At 48.7% G+C, this 23,848-nt stretch overlaps 12 protein-coding genes across 12 annotated transcripts; 5 read left to right on the top strand and 7 right to left on the bottom strand.

Annotated features, from left to right (window-relative positions):
• Nucleotides 1-1,119: 1,119 nt before the first annotated feature.
• PGRI_019490 (E2 ubiquitin-conjugating protein UBC8) lies at nt 1,120-2,208 on the top strand (the record flags this gene model as incomplete). The annotated part of the gene is made up of 7 exons (XM_040789662.1): nt 1,120-1,152; nt 1,231-1,238; nt 1,404-1,444; nt 1,576-1,608; nt 1,659-1,773; nt 1,835-2,016; nt 2,072-2,208. 7 exons carry the CDS (start codon nt 1,120-1,122, stop codon nt 2,206-2,208), a joined length of 549 nt encoding a protein of 182 aa, XP_040646615.1.
• An 854-nt stretch (nt 2,209-3,062) lies between these two features.
• Nucleotides 3,063-3,743, bottom strand: PGRI_019500 (LAMTOR1/MEH1 family protein; the record flags this gene model as incomplete). The annotated part of the gene is made up of 3 exons (XM_040789663.1): nt 3,063-3,357; nt 3,419-3,570; nt 3,693-3,743. 3 exons carry the CDS (start codon nt 3,741-3,743, stop codon nt 3,063-3,065), a joined length of 498 nt encoding a protein of 165 aa, XP_040646616.1.
• A 334-nt stretch (nt 3,744-4,077) lies between these two features.
• PGRI_019510 (DUF2011 domain-containing protein) lies at nt 4,078-5,084 on the top strand (the record flags this gene model as incomplete). The annotated part of the gene is made up of 3 exons (XM_040789664.1): nt 4,078-4,103; nt 4,163-4,682; nt 4,734-5,084. 3 exons carry the CDS (start codon nt 4,078-4,080, stop codon nt 5,082-5,084), a joined length of 897 nt encoding a protein of 298 aa, XP_040646617.1.
• A 321-nt stretch (nt 5,085-5,405) lies between these two features.
• On the bottom strand, nt 5,406-6,292 carry PGRI_019520 (uncharacterized protein; the record flags this gene model as incomplete). The annotated part of the gene is made up of 4 exons (XM_040789665.1): nt 5,406-5,422; nt 5,474-5,920; nt 5,990-6,190; nt 6,280-6,292. 4 exons carry the CDS (start codon nt 6,290-6,292, stop codon nt 5,406-5,408), a joined length of 678 nt encoding a protein of 225 aa, XP_040646618.1.
• A 514-nt stretch (nt 6,293-6,806) lies between these two features.
• PGRI_019530 (uncharacterized protein) lies at nt 6,807-8,576 on the bottom strand (the record flags this gene model as incomplete). The annotated part of the gene is made up of 5 exons (XM_040789666.1): nt 6,807-6,844; nt 6,901-7,237; nt 7,284-7,340; nt 7,407-7,592; nt 7,647-8,576. 5 exons carry the CDS (start codon nt 8,574-8,576, stop codon nt 6,807-6,809), a joined length of 1,548 nt encoding a protein of 515 aa, XP_040646619.1.
• A 2,465-nt stretch (nt 8,577-11,041) lies between these two features.
• PGRI_019540 (mitochondrial 54S ribosomal protein uL6m) lies at nt 11,042-11,933 on the top strand (the record flags this gene model as incomplete). Its single annotated transcript, XM_040789667.1, has 3 exons — nt 11,042-11,309; nt 11,370-11,483; nt 11,560-11,933. The coding sequence occupies 3 exons, from the start codon at nt 11,042-11,044 to the stop codon at nt 11,931-11,933; spliced, it is 756 nt and encodes a 251-aa protein (XP_040646620.1).
• Nucleotides 11,934-12,128: 195 nt separating this feature from the next.
• Nucleotides 12,129-13,358, bottom strand: PGRI_019550 (3'(2'),5'-bisphosphate nucleotidase; the record flags this gene model as incomplete). The annotated part of the gene is made up of 1 exon (XM_040789668.1): nt 12,129-13,358. The coding sequence occupies one exon, from the start codon at nt 13,356-13,358 to the stop codon at nt 12,129-12,131; it is 1,230 nt and encodes a 409-aa protein (XP_040646621.1).
• Nucleotides 13,359-14,012: 654 nt separating this feature from the next.
• On the top strand, nt 14,013-15,376 carry PGRI_019560 (LSB5 family protein; the record flags this gene model as incomplete). Its single annotated transcript, XM_040789669.1, has 4 exons — nt 14,013-14,027; nt 14,087-14,238; nt 14,288-15,310; nt 15,364-15,376. The coding sequence occupies 4 exons, from the start codon at nt 14,013-14,015 to the stop codon at nt 15,374-15,376; spliced, it is 1,203 nt and encodes a 400-aa protein (XP_040646622.1).
• Nucleotides 15,377-15,938: 562 nt separating this feature from the next.
• On the top strand, nt 15,939-16,619 carry PGRI_019570 (uncharacterized protein; the record flags this gene model as incomplete). Its single annotated transcript, XM_040789670.1, has 2 exons — nt 15,939-16,223; nt 16,293-16,619. The coding sequence occupies 2 exons, from the start codon at nt 15,939-15,941 to the stop codon at nt 16,617-16,619; spliced, it is 612 nt and encodes a 203-aa protein (XP_040646623.1).
• Nucleotides 16,620-16,652: 33 nt separating this feature from the next.
• On the bottom strand, nt 16,653-17,987 carry PGRI_019580 (uncharacterized protein; the record flags this gene model as incomplete). The annotated part of the gene is made up of 1 exon (XM_040789671.1): nt 16,653-17,987. The coding sequence occupies one exon, from the start codon at nt 17,985-17,987 to the stop codon at nt 16,653-16,655; it is 1,335 nt and encodes a 444-aa protein (XP_040646624.1).
• A 453-nt stretch (nt 17,988-18,440) lies between these two features.
• PGRI_019590 (uncharacterized protein) lies at nt 18,441-20,219 on the bottom strand (the record flags this gene model as incomplete). The annotated part of the gene is made up of 1 exon (XM_040789672.1): nt 18,441-20,219. The coding sequence occupies one exon, from the start codon at nt 20,217-20,219 to the stop codon at nt 18,441-18,443; it is 1,779 nt and encodes a 592-aa protein (XP_040646625.1).
• An 826-nt stretch (nt 20,220-21,045) lies between these two features.
• PGRI_019600 (Major facilitator superfamily domain, general substrate transporter) lies at nt 21,046-22,712 on the bottom strand (the record flags this gene model as incomplete). The annotated part of the gene is made up of 2 exons (XM_040789673.1): nt 21,046-22,484; nt 22,541-22,712. 2 exons carry the CDS (start codon nt 22,710-22,712, stop codon nt 21,046-21,048), a joined length of 1,611 nt encoding a protein of 536 aa, XP_040646626.1.
• Between the last annotated feature and the right edge of the window lie 1,136 nt (nt 22,713-23,848).

The raw sequence follows: 23,848 nt of genomic DNA on the forward strand, positions 1-23,848 counted from the left end.
GATATCATCAACAGCAAGTTGTTGAGGCCTTCGAAGGTCCGAATACAAATCCAACTGCCAGTTCTCGTGCGAGTCCTGATAAGTTGGTGACTGGACTCTTGGAGTTCAGTAGTCACTGACAGATCCCACGGAATACATGGATAGGGGGTTTTTTAACCCCACCCTCTTTCATTGTACGCTAGTTGTCCTGTTGTAGGTGTCTGAATATATTGATTCCACGTAGTCCACTTGAGGCAGTGGAGCTTCCTATTGTGGCAGTAATTGAGAAATGTTTGACTATAATTGAAAAATTGCTGAGAGTAATCTAGAGTACATCTCAATGAACCCAATGACGGATAACCCAGCCCCTATAGGAGTCCTAATAGAGCCAAAAATGTTCGGCTGAAGAAGATGGCATTGGGGCAGCCTGTCACGTGGCACCACGTGACTATATCTAACTTAACTAGAGGATAATAAAGCATGCAAGTATAGCTTATCCATTTTGATTTCATATAGATTCTCTGGCCAAACATAGATTACTGTGATTCGACCAGATGATATATGTTGTAAAAGAAAAGCGTTCAATCGCGCAGACTGACTTTTACGGCTTCCGTACTGTTCTGGTTGTGATTCTGCATCACAGATACCGTTAGCATGTTGAATAGCCGCAATTAGCAACCTACAGGCGTATAACTAACCGATGATTGGTATGGTTATTCCCTCGGCAATACTATTAGAGTGAATATAAAGCAAGTATTAGAGGCATGGACCTACATCCATTGATGGATCCACCTATACCAGTCATCGTCATGGCGGCCGCTGAGTCATCGACTCATCATGCCCGATCTAAATCATTCATCCAAGATTCTCTTCTCCTTGTCTCGTTTACCTAGGTCTGAGAAGTGAAACTTTCTCTGAGATTTGATATTTCTGTCCGTTTTCTAGTCCCTGTTCACCATTTAACTACTCTACTTCTACTTCAAAGTCCGCTACCTGCCCCGCCCTTTACTTCCCCGCTCCGACTCCGAATATCTGCTCCAGTGATCACGGCACTTTAACGCTCCTGGTCTGCTTTCGCTGTGAAAGCCCACAGCCGATAATATCTCCGAAGAATTTGCTATTGCTATTCAAACCGCCAACATGAGTAGCCCAAAGCGCAGAATCGAGACTGATGTGAGTAATGTTGCGGATAGTCCGATAAGCCCCCAGCGTTGCCGGAGATACTAATAACGCTTGTTTTTCATTCTACAGGTCATGAAGTATGCTTTATAAGTCCAAAGATATCCCAAATATACAGCCACTAACCTTGAGCTAGGATGTACGACCGACAATCCCCATCCCCTTTGCGCCGCTTTTCCCCACCTTTTTAGTCGGCCTCGGCGGGCATACTTAGCTGTTGGACAATAATCTGACGGTATATCTAGGCTGATGAGTGACTATGAGGTGACTCTGGTCAATGATAACAGTAAGTTGTGGCTCTCTGTCAGCTATGGATCTATACGCTAACTTTGGTTATCTAGTGTATGTATTTTATCCCTACCATCCACATTTGAACCATTTGAACGCCTCCGATACCAATTACTATCAACAGGCAAGAATTCTACGTTCGATTTAAGGGCCCGGAAGAGAGTATGTGCCGCTCATAATCAACCGACATTACATCATACTAATCTTATTAGCACCATTCACCGGAGGCCACTGGAAAATCCACGTCGAATTGCCTGATCAATACCCATACAAGAGCCCTAGCATCGGATTTGTCAACAGAATCTTCCACCCAAACATCGATGAGCTGTGAGTTAATGTTGGTTCGAGAAGTGTGGAGTGTCAGAGTTAATACCATTTTCTGACATAGATCTGGCTCGGTCTGCCTCGATGTGATCAACCAAACCTGGTCGCCAATGTACGACATGCACAACATTTTCGAAGTGTTCCTTCCTCAGCTCCTCCGTTACCCCAACCCTTCGGATCCACTCAACGGGGAGGCAGCAGCGCTGATGATGCGTGAGCCCAAGGCATACGAAGCGAAGGTCAAAGGTGTGTTACAATAAAATACCATGTTCAGTATTATGCCATACTGACAATCCATTAGAATATGTTGCCAAATACGCCAGCAAAGAAGCCGTGGATGAAGCAGGCGAGGACACCGAGTCTGAAGATGAGCTCAGCTCGGCGGGAAGCTATGAATCTGGCGGCGAAGAGCCTGCGGGCACAATGGACGATGTCTGATAGTTTGCAGTGCGAAGGTTTCCGGGCTCGGGATCGACCCGACACGAACATATTGCATCCTCTCTTCAATATCCATCACGGTGCTGGGTATCAGCGGGCGTTTTCTTTTCTATCATAGGGGAGTTGTCATGTATCCATTTCTTTTTACCCTATCAATGACTATTTTTTTTTCTTTTTCCTCGCTTATTATTATCGATTTCGGTCCACCCAGGCATTTGCGGTAGTTACTGGTGGAGTGATGGGTTGAATAATTGATGCCAAATCTCTCATAGTTATGGGGATGGTTCTTCAAACCATGAACTATCGAGTGTATAGTAAATTTCAAATAGGATGCCTACAAAAACCATCCCATCCAAAGTTGAACTTCTATATGAATTGACTCTACGATATACCCCCCTAGAAGGATTGGCACTTTCAGCACCTACGTACATAGTCATAATTTACGAGTAATTCGATAATGAATTGGAATTGGTGTCTATGCAAAAACAAATGATCAAGTCCAGTACTTAAAAAACAATATACAGACAGTGCATAACTGACAAGATGATATGACAAAGAAACTCAAAACACGCCAGTAGAAAAAAGAGCATGGTATGTCAAAGAAAATCTGATAACAAAAGAAAAAGTCTGCGCCATTGGGTATTATCAGACCAAGAATGGAGGGAAAAGAAGGAATGGCTATGTATGTGCGAAAAACCAGTCGACCTGCGATCAATGCAAAAAAATCACTCAGCGCAAGAACATAATGAAAACGGGTCTTCCAGTACCCTTATCTGCATCGCTTGTAATCCTCACGCCTTTTTTTGTCGTGTACAGCGTCATCGTCAATGTGCAGCGATGCATACCCCAGCATTTTAGGTGACGTTCAGAACGCCAAACACATCATGGCTGACATTCGCATCCGTTTTGATATCAGCCCGAGACCGTTTCTTATTCGGGTTCACGACAACTTCACCCCAGTGTTTCGGGACGGTGCCTGATGTGCCTGATGTGGGACGACTTGGTGGTGATGTGCGCGGGGTAGATACCGCATGTGTTATTCTATCGGTTCTTTGTGATGGAACTGGAGATGCTGATATCGGGGTGTGGAGGGTTGCTTGGGGTTGAAGGTGTGGTTGTGGTTGGAGGGACCAGATATCAATGACGGAGCTGAGAAATCAGTATAAATTGCGATCGTGTCTTTGCCATGAAAGTATTGTATTCTACTCACTCAGATGTCCGCTGGCAAATGGATTCCAGCGCTTCCCTCTCACGTCTCACGTATTCTGAATCCGGCTGGCTGGCCTGATGGGCATGGTTCAGTGCTCCGTAGCCATAGCCGGCTTGATAAGGATCTTCTTCGAGTAGACGGGCGGATTCAGGCTGGAAGGAAGAAGGTTAGACGTTGCATTCGCTGATAAGCATCTCATGTATTGCGCATCACGCATCAGACTGAGGTCATGCGACATGGTGACAGTGAACCTAGCTCCAGACTTGGGACTTACCTCAGGAGATTCATGGCGATTTCCGCCGAGACAGGAGGCACAGATACCCATTTATGAGTGGGATCGGGAATTCAGAACCGGGGATGGTCTTGCACGTTTGCGCTAGATGGATACAGGCATTAACCCCAATAGTTGAGGTGTGAGTATCCTTTGGAGAAGAGGGGATTATCGGAAGGTAAAGAATGTGGAATATGCAGAAAACGAATATGAAATGAAACAAATGGCGCAGTAGAGAGTCACACTGTAGACAAAAGGACTTCGTCGAAGTCGGAGGTTGAGGCTGGGCGGCCCGTGCCATGTCATTAGGCCGTGGCCGCAGCCGTGGAAACATCGTTTTTCTTGGGCATTTTGATCTGATCTGTTCCCTCTCCACACCACACACACCATGTTTGATCTACCAGATGCTAAGCGGTATGTCAAGCAATATATACAGGTCTTTCTTAATATACCAACTAATCTGATCTATACAGTGTTCGCCGCGATGAGATGCGTTCTCCAGCGTCATCCCGATCGCCGTCACCAGCACCAGACGACGCGGTCGCCCAGGATGCATACGCCCGGCTAGGAAAACTACTCAATCTCGATCAACTGGATAATGCACAGCAGACAACTAGTCAGGACAACCAACCCGCGGAGGACGAGGATGAGGAACAAGAATTCGAGTTCCGGCTATTCAGCGCCCCCGCCAAATCAACGGAAGATGCGGCCAAGACAGATGAGAAAAGTACAGAGGAAAAACTAGTGCCCACTACTCAAAAATTGAGGATTCGACTGCATTCACCTACACCGGGCTCTGGAGGCGGCGAGGGACGATTTGTGAAAGCCTCCCGCGGGTGGGATTATTACTTCTCTACACCTTCTCTACAAGGCACAAGGAGTGGCGAACTTACCGCCGAAGACGAGAGTCGGATAGCGGAAAAGAAGAAACAATTTGAGGATATGGCTGTTAGCGGTGAGCACATGCTGACATGGGCCAACTCGCTTGTCTGGGTAAGTGAATATCTATATGACTAGTTTTATATCTGCTAATTTGACGTCTAGCCCGGCTGCCATCTCCCCTGGCGAGTCATTCATCTCAAGCGACATCAGACCAAAATGCCACGGCCGGCCAACAGCCTTCCTGTCTACGTGGTAGAAGGTGTACCTCTCTCGAAGAGCCCACTTACACGCAAGAAGCCAGGCAAGAAGCGCCGAGTACAGCTGCGCAAGCGGGCTGCAGCCGCACAGGCTGCTAAGGAAAATGAAGCTGAGAAGAGGACTCGGAAGAACCGCGAGAGGAAACTTAAGCGCAGACAAAAAGCCAGAGAGCAGAAGGCTGCAGCGGCGGGTGTCAGCGTTGAAGATGTTGTCATGGCGGATGGCGATGATCATTCCTCTGGCGGGGAGGAATGAAATCTAGCATCATGATAGATTTAATATGATACCCGTGGGAGTGTTGATTTTCACCTTTCCTGTTAGCAACAATAGCATAATATGTTGAATTAAGCGGGGAGTTTTACTGTCGCAAGGAGTATTAAATGGATGATTTGCATGATATTGAGCCGTCTGATCGAAACCGATATGGAAAAAGCATGCAAAGCATCGCTGAAATGAATAATGTACAACGCTGAGGGTATGAAACGAAATAGAGAGCGGGAAAAAAAGCACTCGCAAGTTAGATCAGACTCGCAAAGAAAGGACCTATTCTCGCCAATTGAGTGGATACTCACACTTCTATTTAGCGGGTGCATCTAGCATCGCTATTAGCATTATCCTGTACCTCGTTAGGACAATTGACTTACCGGTCTTGGCAGGTTCCACAGGTGCAGCGGCAGTGGCCTCGGGTACGGCAGCGGGTTCCTCGGTTGCAGGGGCCTCGGTCTTAGCGACTGGTTCCTCGGGCTTAACAGCGGATTCCACGGGCTTAGCGACGGGCTCCTCGGGCTTCACAGCAGCCTCCTCAGGCTTAGCGACAGGTTCCTCGGGCTTGACAGGTTCTTCGGGCTTAGCAGCAGGGGTCTCGCTCTGAGCAGCAGGCTCCTCGGGCTTAGTAACAGCGGCCTCGGGCTGCGCAGCAGGTGCAGGAGCAGCGGCGGCGGCGGCGGCGGCGGCAGGGGCAGGAGCAGCAGCAGCAGAAGCAGCAGGCTCGGGCTCGTAATGAGTCTCGACGGGGCCGGCAGTAGCGGTCATCTCAGGGGCGACAGGGGCCGCAGCGGCCGCATCCTGTGCCTCGGGCGCCTTGGTAGCATCTATAACAGATGAACAAGTTAGTTGGCTGTCAAAAAGCAAACAAAGCAAATATGCGATAAGAGTCATACCTGGGGCAGAGTCCGGAGTGGCAGTGGGGGCGGTGGGTTTCGCGGGAGCTGTCTCACTGGCCGCAGCAGCAGCAGCGACGGGGGCAGCAGTTGTCGCAGCAGGAGCAGGCTCGGCCTGTTGGGCGGGTTGCTTCTTAGACTTCTTGCGGCTGCTGAAGAAGCGCCTGAAGCCCTTCTTGACTTGCTCGAGCGCGTCGGGTGCTAAGGGGTTGTTAGCGCTGTGTACTTGTGGTTCCGAGGAACGCCAAATGTTGGGTCGGGAGTATAGGGGAATAGTTGGGATCACTCACGAACACCAGGCATTTTGATCAACGATGTCGGGTTTAAGGGGTATTTGATAGATGTAGGAACGTGTTGCGAATCGAAAAGGAGGAGAAGCGCTCAGTCGATCTAGTTAGTCCCACGTGACCCCCATCTATGCTTTTTATTTTATTTTTGTTTTTTTAAATTCATTTCGTACTTCGTTTCCGATGTCTGAAGGATTAACTTCTATTGGTTGTTGGTGGTATAACTGGGGGGCCTATCCCGCAGCTTATCTTGGCCTCTTAACAGCTATTGTGGCTATGCTAATTTACACATTTTATCTGTCTAAAACACCCCTTTTAGACCATTAGCGGAAAGGGGAGATACATAGTTCCGAATAAATCAAATTGTTTGCTATAGATATGTAATGACTGAATTCCGAGATTCCAAGCATAAGCGATTCAAGCATAAAGGTCAGGGATAGAAAAATAGAAAAGAAAGTAGAAATGCAAAAAGGAAATAACGCTGGGGTATCAATGAAATCAGGTTCGTAAACCACGTAAGGGGTGTATAACTAGAGAAATTTGAAGATAGTAATGGCAATAGAATGCCCTAAGCCACATTGTATTAGCACCAATCAGTCTTCATCCTGAAGGATACACACATACCTAATATAAGAAAAAATAATGCCACTGCAATCTTAATGTTCTGGGCCGCAATAACGATAAGTAGGAGAGCACAGAGAGACCACGCGGAGGATCCTCCGATACCAAAACTCGGGAGATGTTTGGACTTGTAGGCTGCATCGTCGATGACAGATTGCAAATTGGCAGCGGCAACGCTAGTTTTGGCCAGCAAAGCCTGTGATATTTGCGCGTGGAATTGAATGGCCTCTTGGGCCCGCGATTGTGCCGATAGTGCCTCTGTTTGTTGGTTCTGAGCCTTTTGCAGCTCGCTTGCTTTTAATTCAGATTGCTGTATAAAGTTTTCCATGTTTTGAAGTCGCTTTGAAAGTCAGTGAGAGTGTCGATATGTGTAAAGCTATTCTAACCTCTGCCATCCTGGTTTCTTGTTCCAGAATCATGTTCATTCGACTGGTCAACCATTCCTATGAAAAGGGGTAAAAGGTTAGTCTGACAGTATAGACCAAAGGGTAAATCCATATTTAGCACACCATAGCAGCATCGAATTGCTGCATGCCCCGGTACACTCTGTCCATATCTGAGGCGAGATCTTTCTGAGCGACGGCATTGGTTTCTTGCACTTGCGACATCTCTTGGCTTCTAGACATTGCGTCTTGGTGTGCATTCTGTAGAGCATCTTGAAGTTCTACCACCTGGGCTGATGCATTCCGGATATCCTAGTTGAAATTCAGTACCTGTTTCATCTTCGATTGGCTTTGTTCCAATTTTACCTTCTCAAGGATCCCTGTTCCAGTCCGCACATTTGACAATGCCACAGATATAGAATCTTGGAGGGACCGTATTCTAGCTTCCATTTCTCGAAGAAATTTGCCGAATGTTCCTTTGAACACAGACCCTGTCTCTTCCATATCGGCCACAATCTTCTCTTGTAGAGATTGCACAGCTTGTATAAACGCTTGCTGCTGCGCAGACCGTGCAGCTGCATCTTGAAGAGCCTCTTGAAGCCCGTTGTTGAGCTTGAGACTGCTCTTGGCAATGGATCGGTGCAGCTCAATAAGCTCCTCTTTTTCCGTCTCCATTCGCGAGGCATGGCAGATCACAAGGGCATTCTGTCGACTGTTGCTGTAAGAAGTCCACCACTGGGGTCGCGACTCAAGCGTCCTGAGGCATTGCTCCAATAATTCTTTCCGGGGTTCATCCGAGACAGGGTCAGATTTCCCGTGCCGACTCAGAAAGCCGAATCGATTCTTCTGTGGAGGCGGAGACACAGTGATTGGAAGGCATGAGGGAGGCATTTGGGTGCCAGCACCGTCGATCTCACACAACGCCAGGCGTGCGGCATAAACAGATCGAAGAAGGTCGAGGGTGTCTGAGGTATCAGTCTGCGCGTCGTCTTTCCCGTCGCTAAATGTTTGACACGAGTCCACTAGTTTAGTTGCAGCAAGTCTGTTGCATGAAGGTGAAGACTTCATCGAGTCTATAATCTTGACGGCTTCATTGAAGATGCTGTCTTCGTCTTGCGATCGGGAACTGAGGAAAGAGATTGCGTCGATGTCTGGCGACTTGCGCGCATGAATTGGCGCATCTTCTTGTGAGACATGCTCGAATGACTTGCTGTGAAGAGGGACACTTGCTCGACTGAGGTGTGCAAGTGCGAGAATGGTATAGAAAAGGATTTGGAAGCTATCGATTGGTCTCATAGTGAGAGATCTAGCCTGTAATATTATCGCTCGTGTATAGTGTATGAGATGAATGGGTGTAGGAAGATATGGGGAGAGTGATAGAGGAAGATGTGGGGAGAGTGGTAAAGGATAGAAAGATGACTTGTTTAGAAAGTGAGACTTGACAACAAATTTATTTCGTCCGCGCCCTCACTCTGCCCTTACTTTTAGAGAATAACCCCTCAACACTCAGGGCTGGTTGATTTCTTGTATTCTGATTTTTCTCTTCAAATAGTGAAACAGTCGTTACTAAATGGTTAAGAGTTAGAGGGTGATTTAATATAGGATTTATATGGACTCTCCATTACCAACTAGCCGTTTCATCACTATACGAGATAAAACTACACAAATTCATCCACTATTGATGTCTAATAGATTGTTGACTGCTTTATTCCTACAAGGTACGGTGGACATGTTAGTCTAGCGGGTTGATAGTCTGCGGTGTATCTCTTATCCCTCAACCTGCTTGCCTTCGTGTTGCCTGCCTTCCATATTGTGTAGACCCGGCGTGCCGTTCTGATCGCTGGTCAATCTGCGCAATGACTTTTTCTTTTTACTCAGGGATTCCATATGCTTAGACACAGGGCAACTGGTAGACCGGGTTCCTTGCGTTTGAGAGAATGATATTATTGTTGTTTACATACTTTGTATTGAATGCACTATAGCGATACTATACGAAAAATGTATATACGAATATGTTGTAAATGATAGATAGCAGATGCAACACGTGTAAGAAATGCGACAAGCAACAGTCGTAATCACGGACAACATTATCATTATCATCTCCTGAAGCAGCCCTATGGGAAGACGGACCAGCAAAAGCGAATCTACATATGGGCCAGACTAGGGACCTTGATCGTCATTTCAAGGTTGCGGGGTGAAGTTCATAGTAGTGGGTAGTAATCGTACTATTAAGCGAGCTCTCCGGCTACGTACAGTTGTATACATATATGTAGGTCATCTATAAAAAGGGCTACCACGTGATGAAGGGTTACATTCACCCGGGCATATCCTAGGTCGGCCTTGCATTGCCAAGGAATTATTAGTCCAATATAAATGCCAGGTGAGAAGTTAAGCGCCATCTTGCATAACTACTAAACTACTTGGGTAGCCAAGGCCCTTTGGGGGGTTTTGACTGACTATAGTTAGAGAATGACTGCTAGTTAGTAATAGACGCAGAGAGTGTTATATAAACCTTTTCCTCCACACTAGAATGCTCAAAACATTTGATTCTATTTCTTCTATAGTCTTCTAGTATGGCATCGCCTTCTTTCACCCACGTTGATCATTTGCAGGCGTCAGATGTTTATGACTGCATTGACTGGGCCATAAGTCGCATCAACTGTTCCCCCCATGTCCCTCTTGCCTATCAATCATCGACCTCCATACTGGCGGAGCCATCTCTGGTATCTGAGAATCCCCATCTATATACAGACCCCAATGAATCCGTTACATCTAGCTTCCCTGCATCTTCGACTTTGTCTTCTTGTTCCGATCGGTGTCGCTTCACTCACAATGTCATGCACCAATCTCGATCTAATGATGGGTGTGCAACCATGGCCCCAGCAGGCCATGCTGGCCCTAGGCACGTCATTGCCGGTGCCACTTCACCAGCATCTACTTCGTCTGGTCAATTGACATCCAAGGTCAGAGCTACCAGCGATAGCTCTACCAAGGGGAAGGGATATTCTGGTCGTAACCGAGGACGGCAGCAGAAACAAGAGTGAGCAACCTTCTGATCCACCATCAGAATCTAATAGTCACTAATACCATTCCATTTATTTTAGGAAACCACAAAGATCCTTTGAATGCCATTGGAAGGACTGTACATACCCCAATCCGTTCTCCGGAAAACCAGCGTTGATGCGTCATATCGATACGCAGCATGTGAATCCGCGGTCATTCGATTGCCCTGCATGCGCCATGTCTTTCAATCGGAAGGATAACTTGATTGAACACCGAGGAAGAGTCCATTGGGAACGAGTTGGACGTTGATGTTGTTGAGTTGGTGGTGTGGCTAGAGTTATGGAGCCTGGTCGATGTGAATTCGAAGAATGCCAGTGTCAAAAGGCGTAGCTGCTTGTATTTGGATGAATTGTGTTTCTTCGTTGTTTTCCTTGACTTGGTGGTGCAAGAAAGAATCGGAATAGGCGTCGAGAGCTGAATTTACTGGTCCCGAGTTTAGCAACTTTTGACAGTAGAGGCATCTAACAACAAGAAGTGTCTAATATAAAGTCAATTTCTGGACGCAATAAACTCGAATATTTGATCATCTCCGCAGTCGAGAGCATATTTGATGATATTGAGATCATGATGTTCGAAATACACAAAAAGGAGCAAATTATATAGATAGTCACGTGCACGCTAAACCCATTGAGGTAACCCATTTGCGAACAAAATCCAAAGTCCGCAACTCAGCATCCGACGAACACGCGCAAATCAAAATGTCGTGCTCCATACCCCAACGCTGCGCCCGCCAGCTTCTTCGAGAGCCCTTCCAGCGCGGCTCCCTACCCGTCTTCCTCGCTCCCGCCTTCTCCCCCCGCACACAATGCTTCTCAACCACATCCCCAGCGCAGTCCCGAGTCGGAGGTGCCGCACTCTCCATCCCCCCGGAGGTGTCATTTAAGCTTATCGATCTTCCGGCGACTGTGACCCGGACACGAGGAAAGGACATCCCCAAGTTTATTGCTGAGATTAAGGGGCCTAAAGGTAATTTGCCGTTCCTGAGATGTCGTCCGGTCAATGGACGCTAACTACTCCGATCCACAGGCGAGATGAGCCTGAGCATTCCCTCGTTCGTCAACATCACCACCGATGAGACAGGCCAGAAGGCTACCTTGTCAATCCTGGACCAGGAGGTCCCTCACCAGCGTGCTATGTGGGGTATGTTCTCCTGACTTTTCTCCGCGGCGGTCCAGTCACAGCAAGGCATTGTCTAACAGTTTGTTTTTCTATCCAGGAACCATTCGCGCGCTCCTCCAGAATCACATCCTCGGTGTCTCCGAAGGCCACGTCTGTGTCTTGAGTATGGTTGGTGTCGGTTACAGGGCGACCATCGAGGACAAGGCATCCACTGTCAAAGCCACCTACCCCGGCCAAAAGTTCGTTTCCCTTAAGGTCGGCTTCTCCCACCCAATTGAACTAGGTATCCCCCAGGGCGTTACCGCGAGCACACCGCAGCCTACCAGAATCCTGTTGGAGGGTGTCGATAAGCGGGTTGTGACCCAATTCGCAGCCGAGATCAGAGAATGGAGACGCCCCGAGCCATACAAGGGCAAGGGTATCTTCGTCAACGGAGAGACTATCAAGCTCAAGGCGAAGAAGATCAAATAGACTGGAGGCGCATTTCTTTTCAACTACGCGGGACATTTTGTGTTTGGTTCCGTGGTTTGTACTCTTATCGTCATATATGTATTTTTTTTATTCCTCTCACAAGCGATGGTATCACAAATCTACTTCAAACTGATTCTGCTCCCCGGGAGCTCAGGTGCAGTGGAAGAGGCGACGAAATTAAAAATCATAACCCAATTACAACTTCAGAACGGTCTTGACGGCATCAATGACCTGGTCCTGGTGGGCCTTGGGAGCAGCAACGACACCCTTGTTGACAGCCAAGGTCCGGCCCTTGCTGAAATCCAAGCGGTTTCCGTAGATGTCAGTCACCTGGCCACCAGCCTCGCGCACAATCAAGTCACCAGCGGCGTGATCCCAGATCTTCTCCTGGTAGTCCTTCTTGACGGGGAGACGTAGGTAGACGTCACCGGCACCACGGGCAATGGAGCAGTACTTGGCCTGCGAGTCCAGTCGCACGCTAGGGGCGGTAATGCCAAGAAGCTGAGCAACGGCAGCGTTATCACCCTGGGCGGAGTGAGCAGCCTCAACACCTTCACAGAAGACAGCGTCGGAGATCTTGGATACGGGGCGCATGGAGATGGGCTTGCTGGCAGCAAGAGTACCACTGGTCAGAGGACGGCTGGTGGCACCCTCACCCAGGATAGCGGAGAACAGGACACCGTTGCCGGCAGTCGCAGACTGCTGGACACCGGTGCTGGCATCAATGGGGGCAGCATCATCGACGGGAAGGTTAGGAGTACCAATAGCACCGACCTTAACGTCACCGTCAACCATCAGACCAAGACAGACGGCGTACTGGCCGCCACGGAGGAAGCCCTTGGTGCCGTCGATGGGATCAAGGGCCCAGATGCGGCCCTTAGGTCCACCGGCACTGTTGCCGCTATCAATAATGTCCAGCATGCTCTGCTCACTGGTGAGGGGTCCACCCAGAATATTGTCACTCTCTGCATCATCCAGCTTGATGTCCTTGACCAAGCGCCAGATCTCAGCGCTGAGGTCCTTGTCCTCACGTAGGGTGCTGGCCTCCTCTTCGGCAACGATCTCATCATTAGGGAAGTTCTTGCGGATGGCTGAGATGATCAGGGCTTGAGCACCGAAGTCGCCAATGGTAACGGGGGACTTGTCGTCCTTGGAGACTGTGCCCTTAGCCTTCTCGAAGAAGACCTTCTGTGTGAGGAGGCATGCCCGCTGGACGGCCAATTCGGCAATATAACGTTCCTGTTGGTAAGACATGGCTGTAGGATGGTTGGAGGAGAAGTGGGGGAGAAGGAGGGAGAGACGAGAGCGGGATTTCAGAGCCACGCTGACGACGAGAATGAGGGTGGAGCAGACCACGAAGCGGGACAGTACGCGTAACAAATAGGAACGTGGAGATGGATCTGCTCGGTGTGCAGAAAGCTTCATCCGAAATCAACTGGCAAGAAATGTAGCCAGAATTGACTACTCTTTCTCGAGGTCTTATTGGCTAATAGATTGGTTTGCTGAAGTCGTCATTCGCGGCCTCCTTCTCATAGTTGGCCTCAGGCAAAATTCCCCCGCCCTAATCCCCTTTGGGCCGAAATGGTCACGAGGAGCCGATAAGCTTAAACTGTCTCATTGTTTCGGCTCTTCTCTTCCCCTGTAACAAGGCCCATTTGAAATTTAGACCCTTAAACAAATTAGGAGCTGACTACATATTCTTTCTGCGCTCGCCGCACCTTCATTGCGCTTATCAGATTAACGCCAAGACACCCCTGGGGCCTCCGACGTCACCGACACCACGTGAAGGTATCGCGAAAGCTCTTTGAAACCTTATGTTGGATTTCACTCGGTTAATCTCTTTTCCTATTTTTCTAGCGAATCAATCTGTATCCCATCACTACCGATACTCCATATATAACCAAATTATTGCGAAACCTTTGTGTAAACGCCGTGCGGGGTTATCTCTATACCGACATCGCAACGCGGGGTGATTGTGGGCTGTTCGATTCCAGGAACGAAATCTTCAACTCCCAACACCGTTTCCTACTCAGACCAAGTACACACTACTACAGAGGTTATCCTTTTGACTAGGCCAGAATGTTCCAATCCTCCGTAAGTTATTGCGTTTAGATCATACACCTTCCGGCCCCGACTGATGGGGCTTTCAATAGAAACCATATTCGGCAGTGACCGTACAAATCGAAGTCCTTACGAGCGAACAATATGAGGTGGAAGACTCCAGCGGTATTGTCGATCTGGTGGAAGTAGTTCGCATCCAGGCCAGTGGCCCGATGGAAGCAAGTCGGGCTCTTCGCAAGAAGCTGTGAGTCTACGACTATTAACGAGCTGAAAAATCCGCCTGACCAGTCCAGAAAATATGGAAACATCCATCGACAACTTCGCGCGCTTACTATTCTCGACTTCCTGGTTCAAAATGCAGGAGAGCGCTTCCTCCGCGATTTCGCCGACGAGGCATTGCTCGAACGTCTGCGAATCGCAGCTACTGATTCCGTTTCAGATCCACTCGTGAAACAGAAATGCAAACAGATTTTTGGACAATGGGCGACAACTTATAAGGATACCCCTGGTATGGCGAAGGTCACAGCACTATACAAACAAGTTCCCAAGCGAAAGCAGCCTGCGACGCAGGCAAAAGCCAAGGTTCTCCGCGAGGGATCGGCTGCACATGCAAACGAGCCCCCGATGGGTCATGTTGTATCTGTGTCAGGAGGCAGTGGACCAGCCACTTTGCTGACCAGCCCCAAACAGAAGCCCAAGAAAGTCAAGAAGGATAAGAAACTATCAATTAGCAGCAAGAGGTTTGATTTGGAAAAGGAGCGCCCGGAGATCTTGCAGGCACTTGCTGCCTCCTCCGTTGCTAGCACCAACCTGTTAAATGCCCTTAAACTTGTCAATCGCGAGACGCACCGAGTGAGTGAGGATGCGGAATGTATCCACCGATTCGAGACATGCAAGCAGCTTCGTCATGGGATTCTTCGATATATTCAGTACATAGAAACCGAAGAGTTCCTGGGTGGCTTGATCCATGCAAACGATGAGCTGGTAGATGCATTGATGGCATTCGAGGTGCTAGACAAGAGCGTGGATTATGACAGTGATAGTGAGGACGAGATTTTGGATGGCAATTGGAAGCAAAGACATGGACTTGGACTTGACGACGACCTGCATGACGGCCTTGCGGGGCTTAATATCAATCCTCCAAAGCCGCCACGGCCAAATCGTCCTGATAGTCTGCCTCTTGCATCTTCGTCGCAACACTCACGCCAAATCTTTGAGAGCGAGAGTGAGTCGGAAGAAGAGGATGATGAAGATAATCCTTTTGGAGACAAGAATGCTATTAAGACCCCGGGCATTGAGAAGACCGAACATACCTGGTACGTCACTCCCCACCCTCTTATCACGTCTCATCTTATTAATGTCCCCACAGGAAAGAGGTTTGATCCATGCGATTACAAAGATGAATTTCGGATGTTTTGTACTCTTGCGTTTTGCGGTTTTGGTTCTCGTACATTGTCTGGTCTGGTGCTTGATCGGTATACCCAAAGCTATTGGCTATCGTGTTACTGAAAGGTGAATATCCATTTTGATCATTGGCGTCTTGGGTGTATATTCTTAAATCAATTGGAAATTCAATTTATTGCACGCAATTCGGTGATCCCTTCCTTAACATCCGGGGCAAAGATATATACTGGCTTCGTATGAAAGAATCCCTAACTTGTAACCCTAAACCCCAACATTCCAATCCATTGATAAATCCAACAGCACCCTTTCTATGAAACACATGAAACACATGAAATTAATGATTAGTCAAATACCGCCGAGAACTAACTCGAAGACGCCTGCTAGCTAAGCGCCCCCGCCCCCTCGCTCTCTTTTCGGCCTCTTTCGCGGGAACCCCGACGGACTAGACAAGGAGACCTATAAAACAACGTACCCCAATAATTTCAGGCAATCTGTACATATTCCTTACACCAAAATAGATCATCTATTCAAAAACATAAAATGCCGGTAACCGAACTCGCCCTCCTCCGCCAAAAAGCGCAAGACCCCTCCCCATCCGCCAAAAGCACTGCCCTACAAGTCCAGAAGACAATATCAGAATACTCAGGCCATAAAGTCACATACCTCCGCCAAATTGAAGACCCAGAATTCTTCTATCTACTGGGCGGGTGGGACTCTATCGACAAACATGACGGAGGCCAGTGGTCATCCGAAGAAAATAAGAACCTGTACGCGAGCGTGAAAGAGAATTTTGCTAATAGCTGGATGTTCCACTTGGATCTTGATGTGAGTTTTTCTTGATAATGAACTTGGTAATTCGTTGTGTTACTGAAAATAGTCTAACCCAATGAACAGCCATCTACATCCAAAATCCCACTGGATGCACCTGTTATCGCTATAACGCGATGCTTTGTCGAGGCGAACAAGAAGGATGAATTCGACGCTGTTTTCAAGGCCGGAGTGGCTGATTTGAATGCCTCCACGGCGCCGTTTACTTCGTGTGGTGCGTGGCGTATCGATAAAGAGGGTGATGATGAGGAGTTTGTTCTTTTCAGTGGGTGGAATCAAGTGCAGGATCATTTTGATTTTGCTGGGTCGGAGGTTTCGAAGGAGTTTAGGAAGACTCAGGCTTTGATGAAGGGTGCTGAGGTTAAGCATGTACGTATTGAGAAATGGGAGTAAATTATATTTCATCTATGTACCTATTTTATTAGTTTATGTCCTGGGCGCGGTTGCGCCGTTCAGGATAAATTGCACCAGTGCCTTCCTGCCATCCAGTTTTAGTGGTGCTTCTATATGCATAGCGCCTAGAACATCTTTTCGCTCCATCTGCAAGCCGAGGGATTTGGCGTGTTGTTCTAATTGGTCTGGTACATATGATGGGATGACTTCATCTTTCTCGGCAGATATAAGGAAAATCGGCGGAAGTGAGCGAGGTGTTGGCGTAGCGCCAGAGTCGGCGATTTGAGATCCAGGCTGGTCTCTCCATGTAGTCATTTGTTTCATCTTCGCCTTGATATCCCAGGTATTCCAGGAGAACGGCCAAAGATACCTGTAGGGGAGCCATTTCTGAGGATATAGGCTGATGAGCATATCTTTAATGCTGGATGTTGGCGCTTCCAAAATGAGCCTGGTAATAGGCGCCAGGGGCTTGTGACTGCTTGTGTTTGAGGTTTGTCCCTCGTGTTGGCGGGCAATATAGGTACATACTGCTGAGCTTGCAATAGCAGCACCCAGACTGTGTCCCCAAATTACAATCTCAAGATCGTTTTCTGGGGTCGCATATGTTTCCGAAACCCAATTCAAGAATGCCTGAGCATCCATCTCAATGCCGGACTGTGTGGCGCGACCAGACGATGTCCAGTAGCCGCGGTATGATAGAGCAGCGATGGTATATTGAGAGACTTGGGATTCAGATATAGGAGATGAAGTTGATTGTGACGTCTCCGCAATTGCGCGCAAGACGTGAGAAAGAAGAGGCAATCGCATAGGGGTTGATCCACCATTGCCCTGGAAGTAGCAGATCACAATGGACTTTTTGCGTTTGAGGGTCAGTTTCCCCTGATCTTTAGTTTTCCAAAGGCCATCGTCCATATGAGGAACCGGAATGTGGCCCTCACAAACAGCCAATTTGGTCCCATCTAAACTGCGAATTTGCTTCTCCTCCCACCGCACTGGTCTGCACTCGGCCTCGTGGTCTGAAATGGCATCAGACCTCGTGAATGGAGGTAACCAAGATAGGTAGAGGAGCTTGTTTTGCATGACAATGATCCAGAAGCATTTCCAGGTCCATAGACCAAGTAGGAGCCCGATGAACATGAGAGGTGGTATAGCAAAGGTTGGAATAGAATCCATCATTATACTTCGTGATTGAATATTTGATCGTACATTTTGATTGATGTTCGGTCTCTTTCTTGTGATCCTGTGAAGGCCATTGATGTCATTTGACGGGATGTTGTTATAAAAACTCGATGGCTGTCGCGTGTAGGTTGATATTGCTCTTGGCTTTGAATCGCGCAGGGTGCGTCGTAGCGCCCAGCGTGCCAGCATCGGCAGAATTGTTTGGCAAATATTTGGTTAGGTTGGAGGTCGGATGGTTGCGATTTACTGGGTGGAGAGCTACGGCCCTTGACTCAGCAATTCCGGGGGCCAATCCAAGATCTTTAGGTTCTAAGGTCTGGATATGGAGCAAGTATTTTCGCACTTCAACATATATTTCTCTCGATAATTAAGTTAAAATTGATTCCTGGCACCAAAAGATATGTACAAAGTGGATTCAATTTGAATCACGCAGACAAGATATATTCCTTGTAGAGCTTCTTCGAAGCTCTAACGCGCGATGAAAATGATATTGTGAATATTCAAATGGGTATTGTGAGTGGTCATCTGGAGTCATGATATGAAAAAGAACAAAACGCAACCGAACAGAAAGGAAAGATCCCTTCCCAAGACGCCAAAAGACCAAAACCGCAAGCCAACCATGCAGTCATGCAAAATGAATTCTCACAGAACCTTCGATCTCATCCACTCACTCGTACCAACTCCAAGATTGAGCCCATTCCGTTCCCACCAACGTCGAACACGACCCTCAGCGCCAGAGCTCGGATCAGCGTCTTCAAGCGCTTCCTCAATATCACAGGTCTTAAATTCAACCCGCAGACCGCAGCTTTTCCACCACTGCAGAACGTGGTCGTGGCCATTCTTCGTAGGACCCACCAGTACCTGGTTATCGAAGATCATCTTTGGGCCCTTGAGTTTATACCAGAACTCAAGGACATGGACATGACCATGTGTGCTCGCGATGCGGGCAACGTTCTCGGCGTGGCTATAAGGAATTCCAGAGGCATCCCACCAAGCAAGGGACGCTGTGCGGCCCGATTGCGCGGCGAGCAGTACGGATTTGCCGACTTTAAGGGGTAAGGGGTTGGACTTTGGGGCGTTGTCCGAGGCGGTTTTCCACCAATCGAGTACAGCGACTCGACCTTCAGCGCTGGCGGCTTCCAGAGCACGCTCGCTGTATCGTAGTGGGAGACCCGAGTGGAGCCACCAATCTAGTACGTCGACGAAACCGGCTCGGGATGCGCCATCCATGGCATCGGCCATGTACTCTTTGTTTGGGAGAGCGGGTGCATCACGCCACCATGTCAATACTTTCGGGTTACCGTAGATTGCGGATGCTCGGTATGGAATATTTGTGAGTCGAGAGGTTGTCCAGAGGAGGTCAAGGTGGTTTTCGGTGAGATAGGAAAGGATGTCGGTGCGAGAGAATTTGACAATGAGGTGGCAAGCGAGATCGGAAAGAGGTTTCCAACGAGGTAGCGCATCAATACGCTTTTTGATTGCAGCAAAGGATCCTCGCAATATGGTATACTCGAGCGAGGCTGTAGTGGACATTTTCGGTAGATGACTCTGCCATTCTTGAGGGACAGGAAGATGAGTTGGAATACCCACGGCTTTCGCTGTTTCCCAGTCTCTCAGTTGATCCTCAAAGACATTCAGCCAAATTTCCAGTGGTAAAAAATCGGCATTGCCTGTATGTTTCGTTTGTGGCGTGGAGCCGGTGGCACTTCCAGATGTAGATTTCGACGTAGTCTTAGCTGGGACGGTGGCCCCGTGAGTGGTCGCTGTGTTGGACAGTGTAGCTGCCCACGGCGGTAATTTTAATGTTGTCTCCAGTGTCTGGTGTAACTCCTTCAGACCATCCCATGGTAGTATCGTCAGGTCTTCGGGCCCGTTTGACTTCCAGAGCACAGGCTTTACAGTGCGAATCCAAGGCCAATGACGACTGATTTCATCGAGTTGTCGGGTGCTGAGTGGGTGTTCCCATTCCGATACTGTCATTCCTGGAATTAGAACCACAGGTTTATCTGAGACCCAGCCACGAAGGAGCGCCAACGTCAAGGTATTCGTCAAGCCGGCCAACATTGCTCCCAACGTTCCAGCATCGATGGGCGCAACCAAGAGCATATCGGCCCATTCGCATAGCTCCGCCGTCTTTGCCTTAAGCCATTTCCGCGCGCAGGTTTTCTTATCGAATGTTTGGCTGTCGACCGTGTCCATATAATGCGGGATTTTGTTGGTGCCCGTGAGCAAAGCGGAGGGTTCGTCTGTGATCAGACGGAGTTCGACGTATGGGTTCTGAACGAGGGACGGGAGGACGGTGCTGGCGAAAGCGCTATCTGTCGACAAGAGCAAACGGCGGCGCCGAAGTTGCGATGGTGTCGCATTTTCCACCGCTTTGTTTCCAATCACCGTCTCATCACAGACTCCATCTATCTCCATGTCACTTGACGATGTTCCCTTTGTAATGCCACAGCCTTTAATAACTGGTGAGATATTAGATGGAGATTCAACTGCCATGCCAATGCAACCAATAAGACAGGCTAAAATGTATGAGGATAAAGTGATCGAATGGATGGAATTTGGTAGGAAAAGGTATAGGAAAGAATCGAGGTCGAGAGGCGATATAACAAGATCAATTGGGGACTTTCGTACTCCTGTAGAGATAAGTTATCTGATAGTGGCCTGATCAGAATCCAATCATGCAACTCGGGATTGAAATCGAGGTCGCTTTATTTCGTGCAACGGCGATCAACCGGTTTCGAGCGGTGAGGTCGTTGAGCTGTCTGGATCCGTTGCCACGTCTTTGCCACACCCGTTAAATGAACCAAATGAACAAGTTGCTGAACAGCGAAAAAATGCCGAGATCCATTTTGGATCCTCTCGTGTGGGACATCCACCAATGACAGAGAAGCAAATGCTATTTCGAGGGTCTATGGCGGTTAAAGACGGGTCCGTACAGGAAGAGCTCAGGTTGATTGGCGAGTGTTTTGGGCACTTCCGTTCTTAGCTGGAGGCGGTCAATGCCTAAGATCGTCCAACATACGTACGCTTCGTATAACTTCATATACTTGTACCATGGCCATTGATTTGATCATGTACATCAATTCCTGCTAGGTCGCTCAATTTATGCCAGTTCAAGATTGAAATGAGAATCCCACGCCTCCGCGACTTAGGTGGGCTCCTGCCTAGGCTCTGTGTATATACATATGCCGATCTATACAACGAATACTCCAACATTTTTACATGCCCGAATTGAATACCCAATCTATCGTCGGGCCAGGTTGTTGTGCAGCTTGTGCTCTCTCATGGCAAGGCTCGTGAATGCCCCCAGCACAGCCACGCCCAACAATGTCACGAACACAGCCCGCAAGGAGTCCATGTATGCATCGAGCACTCCGGTCGTCAAGTCTGCAGGTAGCTTCCAAATCTCATCCAAGCTATCTCGAAGCCGTCCGATCAGTTCCTTGGCATCATCGCGTTCACCCAATCGAGACCAAAGCCCGAGCTTCAGGGTGTTCTGGAAGACAGCCGAAGCGATCGTGATACCAAGAGTACTTCCTGTACTGCGGAAAGCATACGAGGCAGATGTCACAACCGCATGGTGCTGGTGGTCGACAGCAGAAATGAGCGCCACCAAGGTGATGGTTAGCATGCTACCGTAGGATGCACCGCCCAGGAAGAAATAGAGGAACGGTAGTCCCACGGGCGTGTAGAGATTCAAGGTGCAGATAAGCCCAGCGGAGAGAACCTGAATTGTTATGACAACATAATTGAGAGGTGCATACCGGCCGCTGGCGCGCATGATGAAGCCCGATCCCAAAGAGCCGATCGAGGTGCCGATCGCCTGCGGAATTAATCGTGCACCGGCAGCAGTCGAAGACAGTCCCTGCACCTGGAAGTATACCGGCAGGTAGAAGAGGAGGCCGAATACGGCCATGGTGCTGAACCAATTGGTCAGACAAGCAGCTGCGACGGTGCGGTCCAGGAGAAGGCGCACGGGAATGACAGGCTCAGAAGCAATCTCAGCTTCCACATAGATAAACAGACCCAGGAAGATAACGGACGCAGCTAGCGATGCTATCACCAGTGGGTGATTCCAGGGCACCTGGTTTCCACCGGTGTTGAGGCCAAGCAACAATGTGACCAGTGTCAGTACCAAAGTGATAGCGCCGAGGAAGTCGACGCGCTTGATGCGTGCGGTATCCGACTCTTTCACGGGAATGTCGACTTTAACTGCGACTAGAATGCACGAGATGACCAGGAAGGGAACCTGGAGCAAAAACGCCCATCTCCATCCCATAGTGTCGTTGATCCACCCGCCAAACACGCCTCCAAGTCCCATGCCAGCACCGTAGCAGATATTTCCGATACCCTGCCAGATGCCTCGCTTCCGGAGAGGGATCAGGTCTGAAGTGACGAAGGTCGAGATCGCGGTAAGACCGCCTCCTCCGATACCTGCCACAACGCGACCAAGGATGATAACCCATTGCGCGTTTGCCAGGCCACAGATCAAGTTTCCAAGGGCGAAAACAACGTTGGAGAACACAAGGCCCCAGCGACGAGAGTAAATATCAGTCAGTCGGCCACTGAGAGGCTGGCAGGCGGCATTGGAGATCAGATAAGAAGTTGCTAGCCACGAGAGCAGTGAGAATGAGTTGAAAGACGAAGAGATGGGCGCGGAGAGCGTCGCGACGATTGTTGTATCTATAACGGAAGTTAATGTTAATCTTGTTCTCGGGCATCGTCAACGGAGTGCATACCGAGAGCAGCCAGGAAGACACCGAGCCAGATACTCCCGAGAATCCAAATTAGCTCCTTGGTACTGTGTTCCTGGGGTAGTGGGGTGTTCCCATTGGCATCCCCATCGGGTACATCCCCAAGGAGGGGCGTCTGCTCAGATACAGGTTCTCTCACAGTCTCATCTGCAGACATAGTGTAATGTCGAGAAATGATCTGAGGTTTTTAGAGAAATTGTTGACTGACGTGCTGACGTGCTCGGGGATTTCGGAGGAATCTCCGAAGGGGCTGTGGAGATTGTGGGGTCTGCTCTATGGGGCGGGTGTCTTATTGGTCAATGGGCTTGTATACATCGCTCTCTATTAAGAGCTTGGCCCCCGAATAGTAGATATTCAGAAACAATGTGATAGTGATAGGTTTTGCAATCCCTTGTTAAGACTCGATAGCTTCGTTGGCATGGAAGCCCCTCGAGTCCCCTATCTGTGCATGCCGTGTCTCGGGCCGTGTCTCGGGCCGAAACACCCGTTTTAGAGTGCGGCTCTGTTGTTAAGATCCTATAATTTGAACCCACCAGGGCCAACTCTAGGCAAGACGCGTTCAAGAGTCAGGGCTATAAGCATACCGTCGGTGTTCTTGCACAAAAACAAACGGTTGACACCCGTAGTTGCCTAGCCAGCATGGATCAAGTGTCGACATCAGTGCGACAAAATTAAATACTTGAACAGGAAAGAGACCAGGAGCTCTTTCCATTTATGTTGCCAGGCGTCAAAGTTCCCAACCACGGTTCGACATTCACGGTGTCTCTTATTTACATCGAGTTTCTCACTTTCTCACTTTCCCACTTTCCCATCTCTGTTACTTCAAATTTCGAACTGCCCATCATGAACGGCATCGTTTTCTTTCTTCTCTTACCGATGATTGACATTCCTATTATGTGGGGCGTGATTGCGTGGTTAAAAAACATTCGTTTCCAGTACCGTCTATGGGTGGTCCGCCGAGCACTCGCTGTCATTAGAGAGCAGATGGAAATCGTAAACGCCAGATCCACCATCTGGGAGAGCCAGTTTAAAGATTGGAAACAGCGGGTAGAAATCGAAAACGCGATAGCACCGGCTTTGCAACGCCGACTACGCGCGATTCAACGAGACCTGTCCACCCCAGCGCGAGCCAAGCTTTATCGTGACGAGGCAAAGAAGCTGGACAACAGGAGCCGCCAGTTGCGAGAAAGTGGATTGATTTTATTGAAGGAGAGAGAGACTGTTGACTCGATGAAAGAGAAAGTAATGGAAATGATGAAACGCCTTGAGGAAATGCAACATCGATGGATGTTA

Source organism: Penicillium griseofulvum (genome assembly GCF_001561935.1).
Source record: "Penicillium griseofulvum strain PG3 chromosome Unknown contig_80, whole genome shotgun sequence".
Classification (NCBI taxonomy): Eukaryota; Fungi; Ascomycota; class Eurotiomycetes; order Eurotiales; family Aspergillaceae; genus Penicillium; species Penicillium griseofulvum.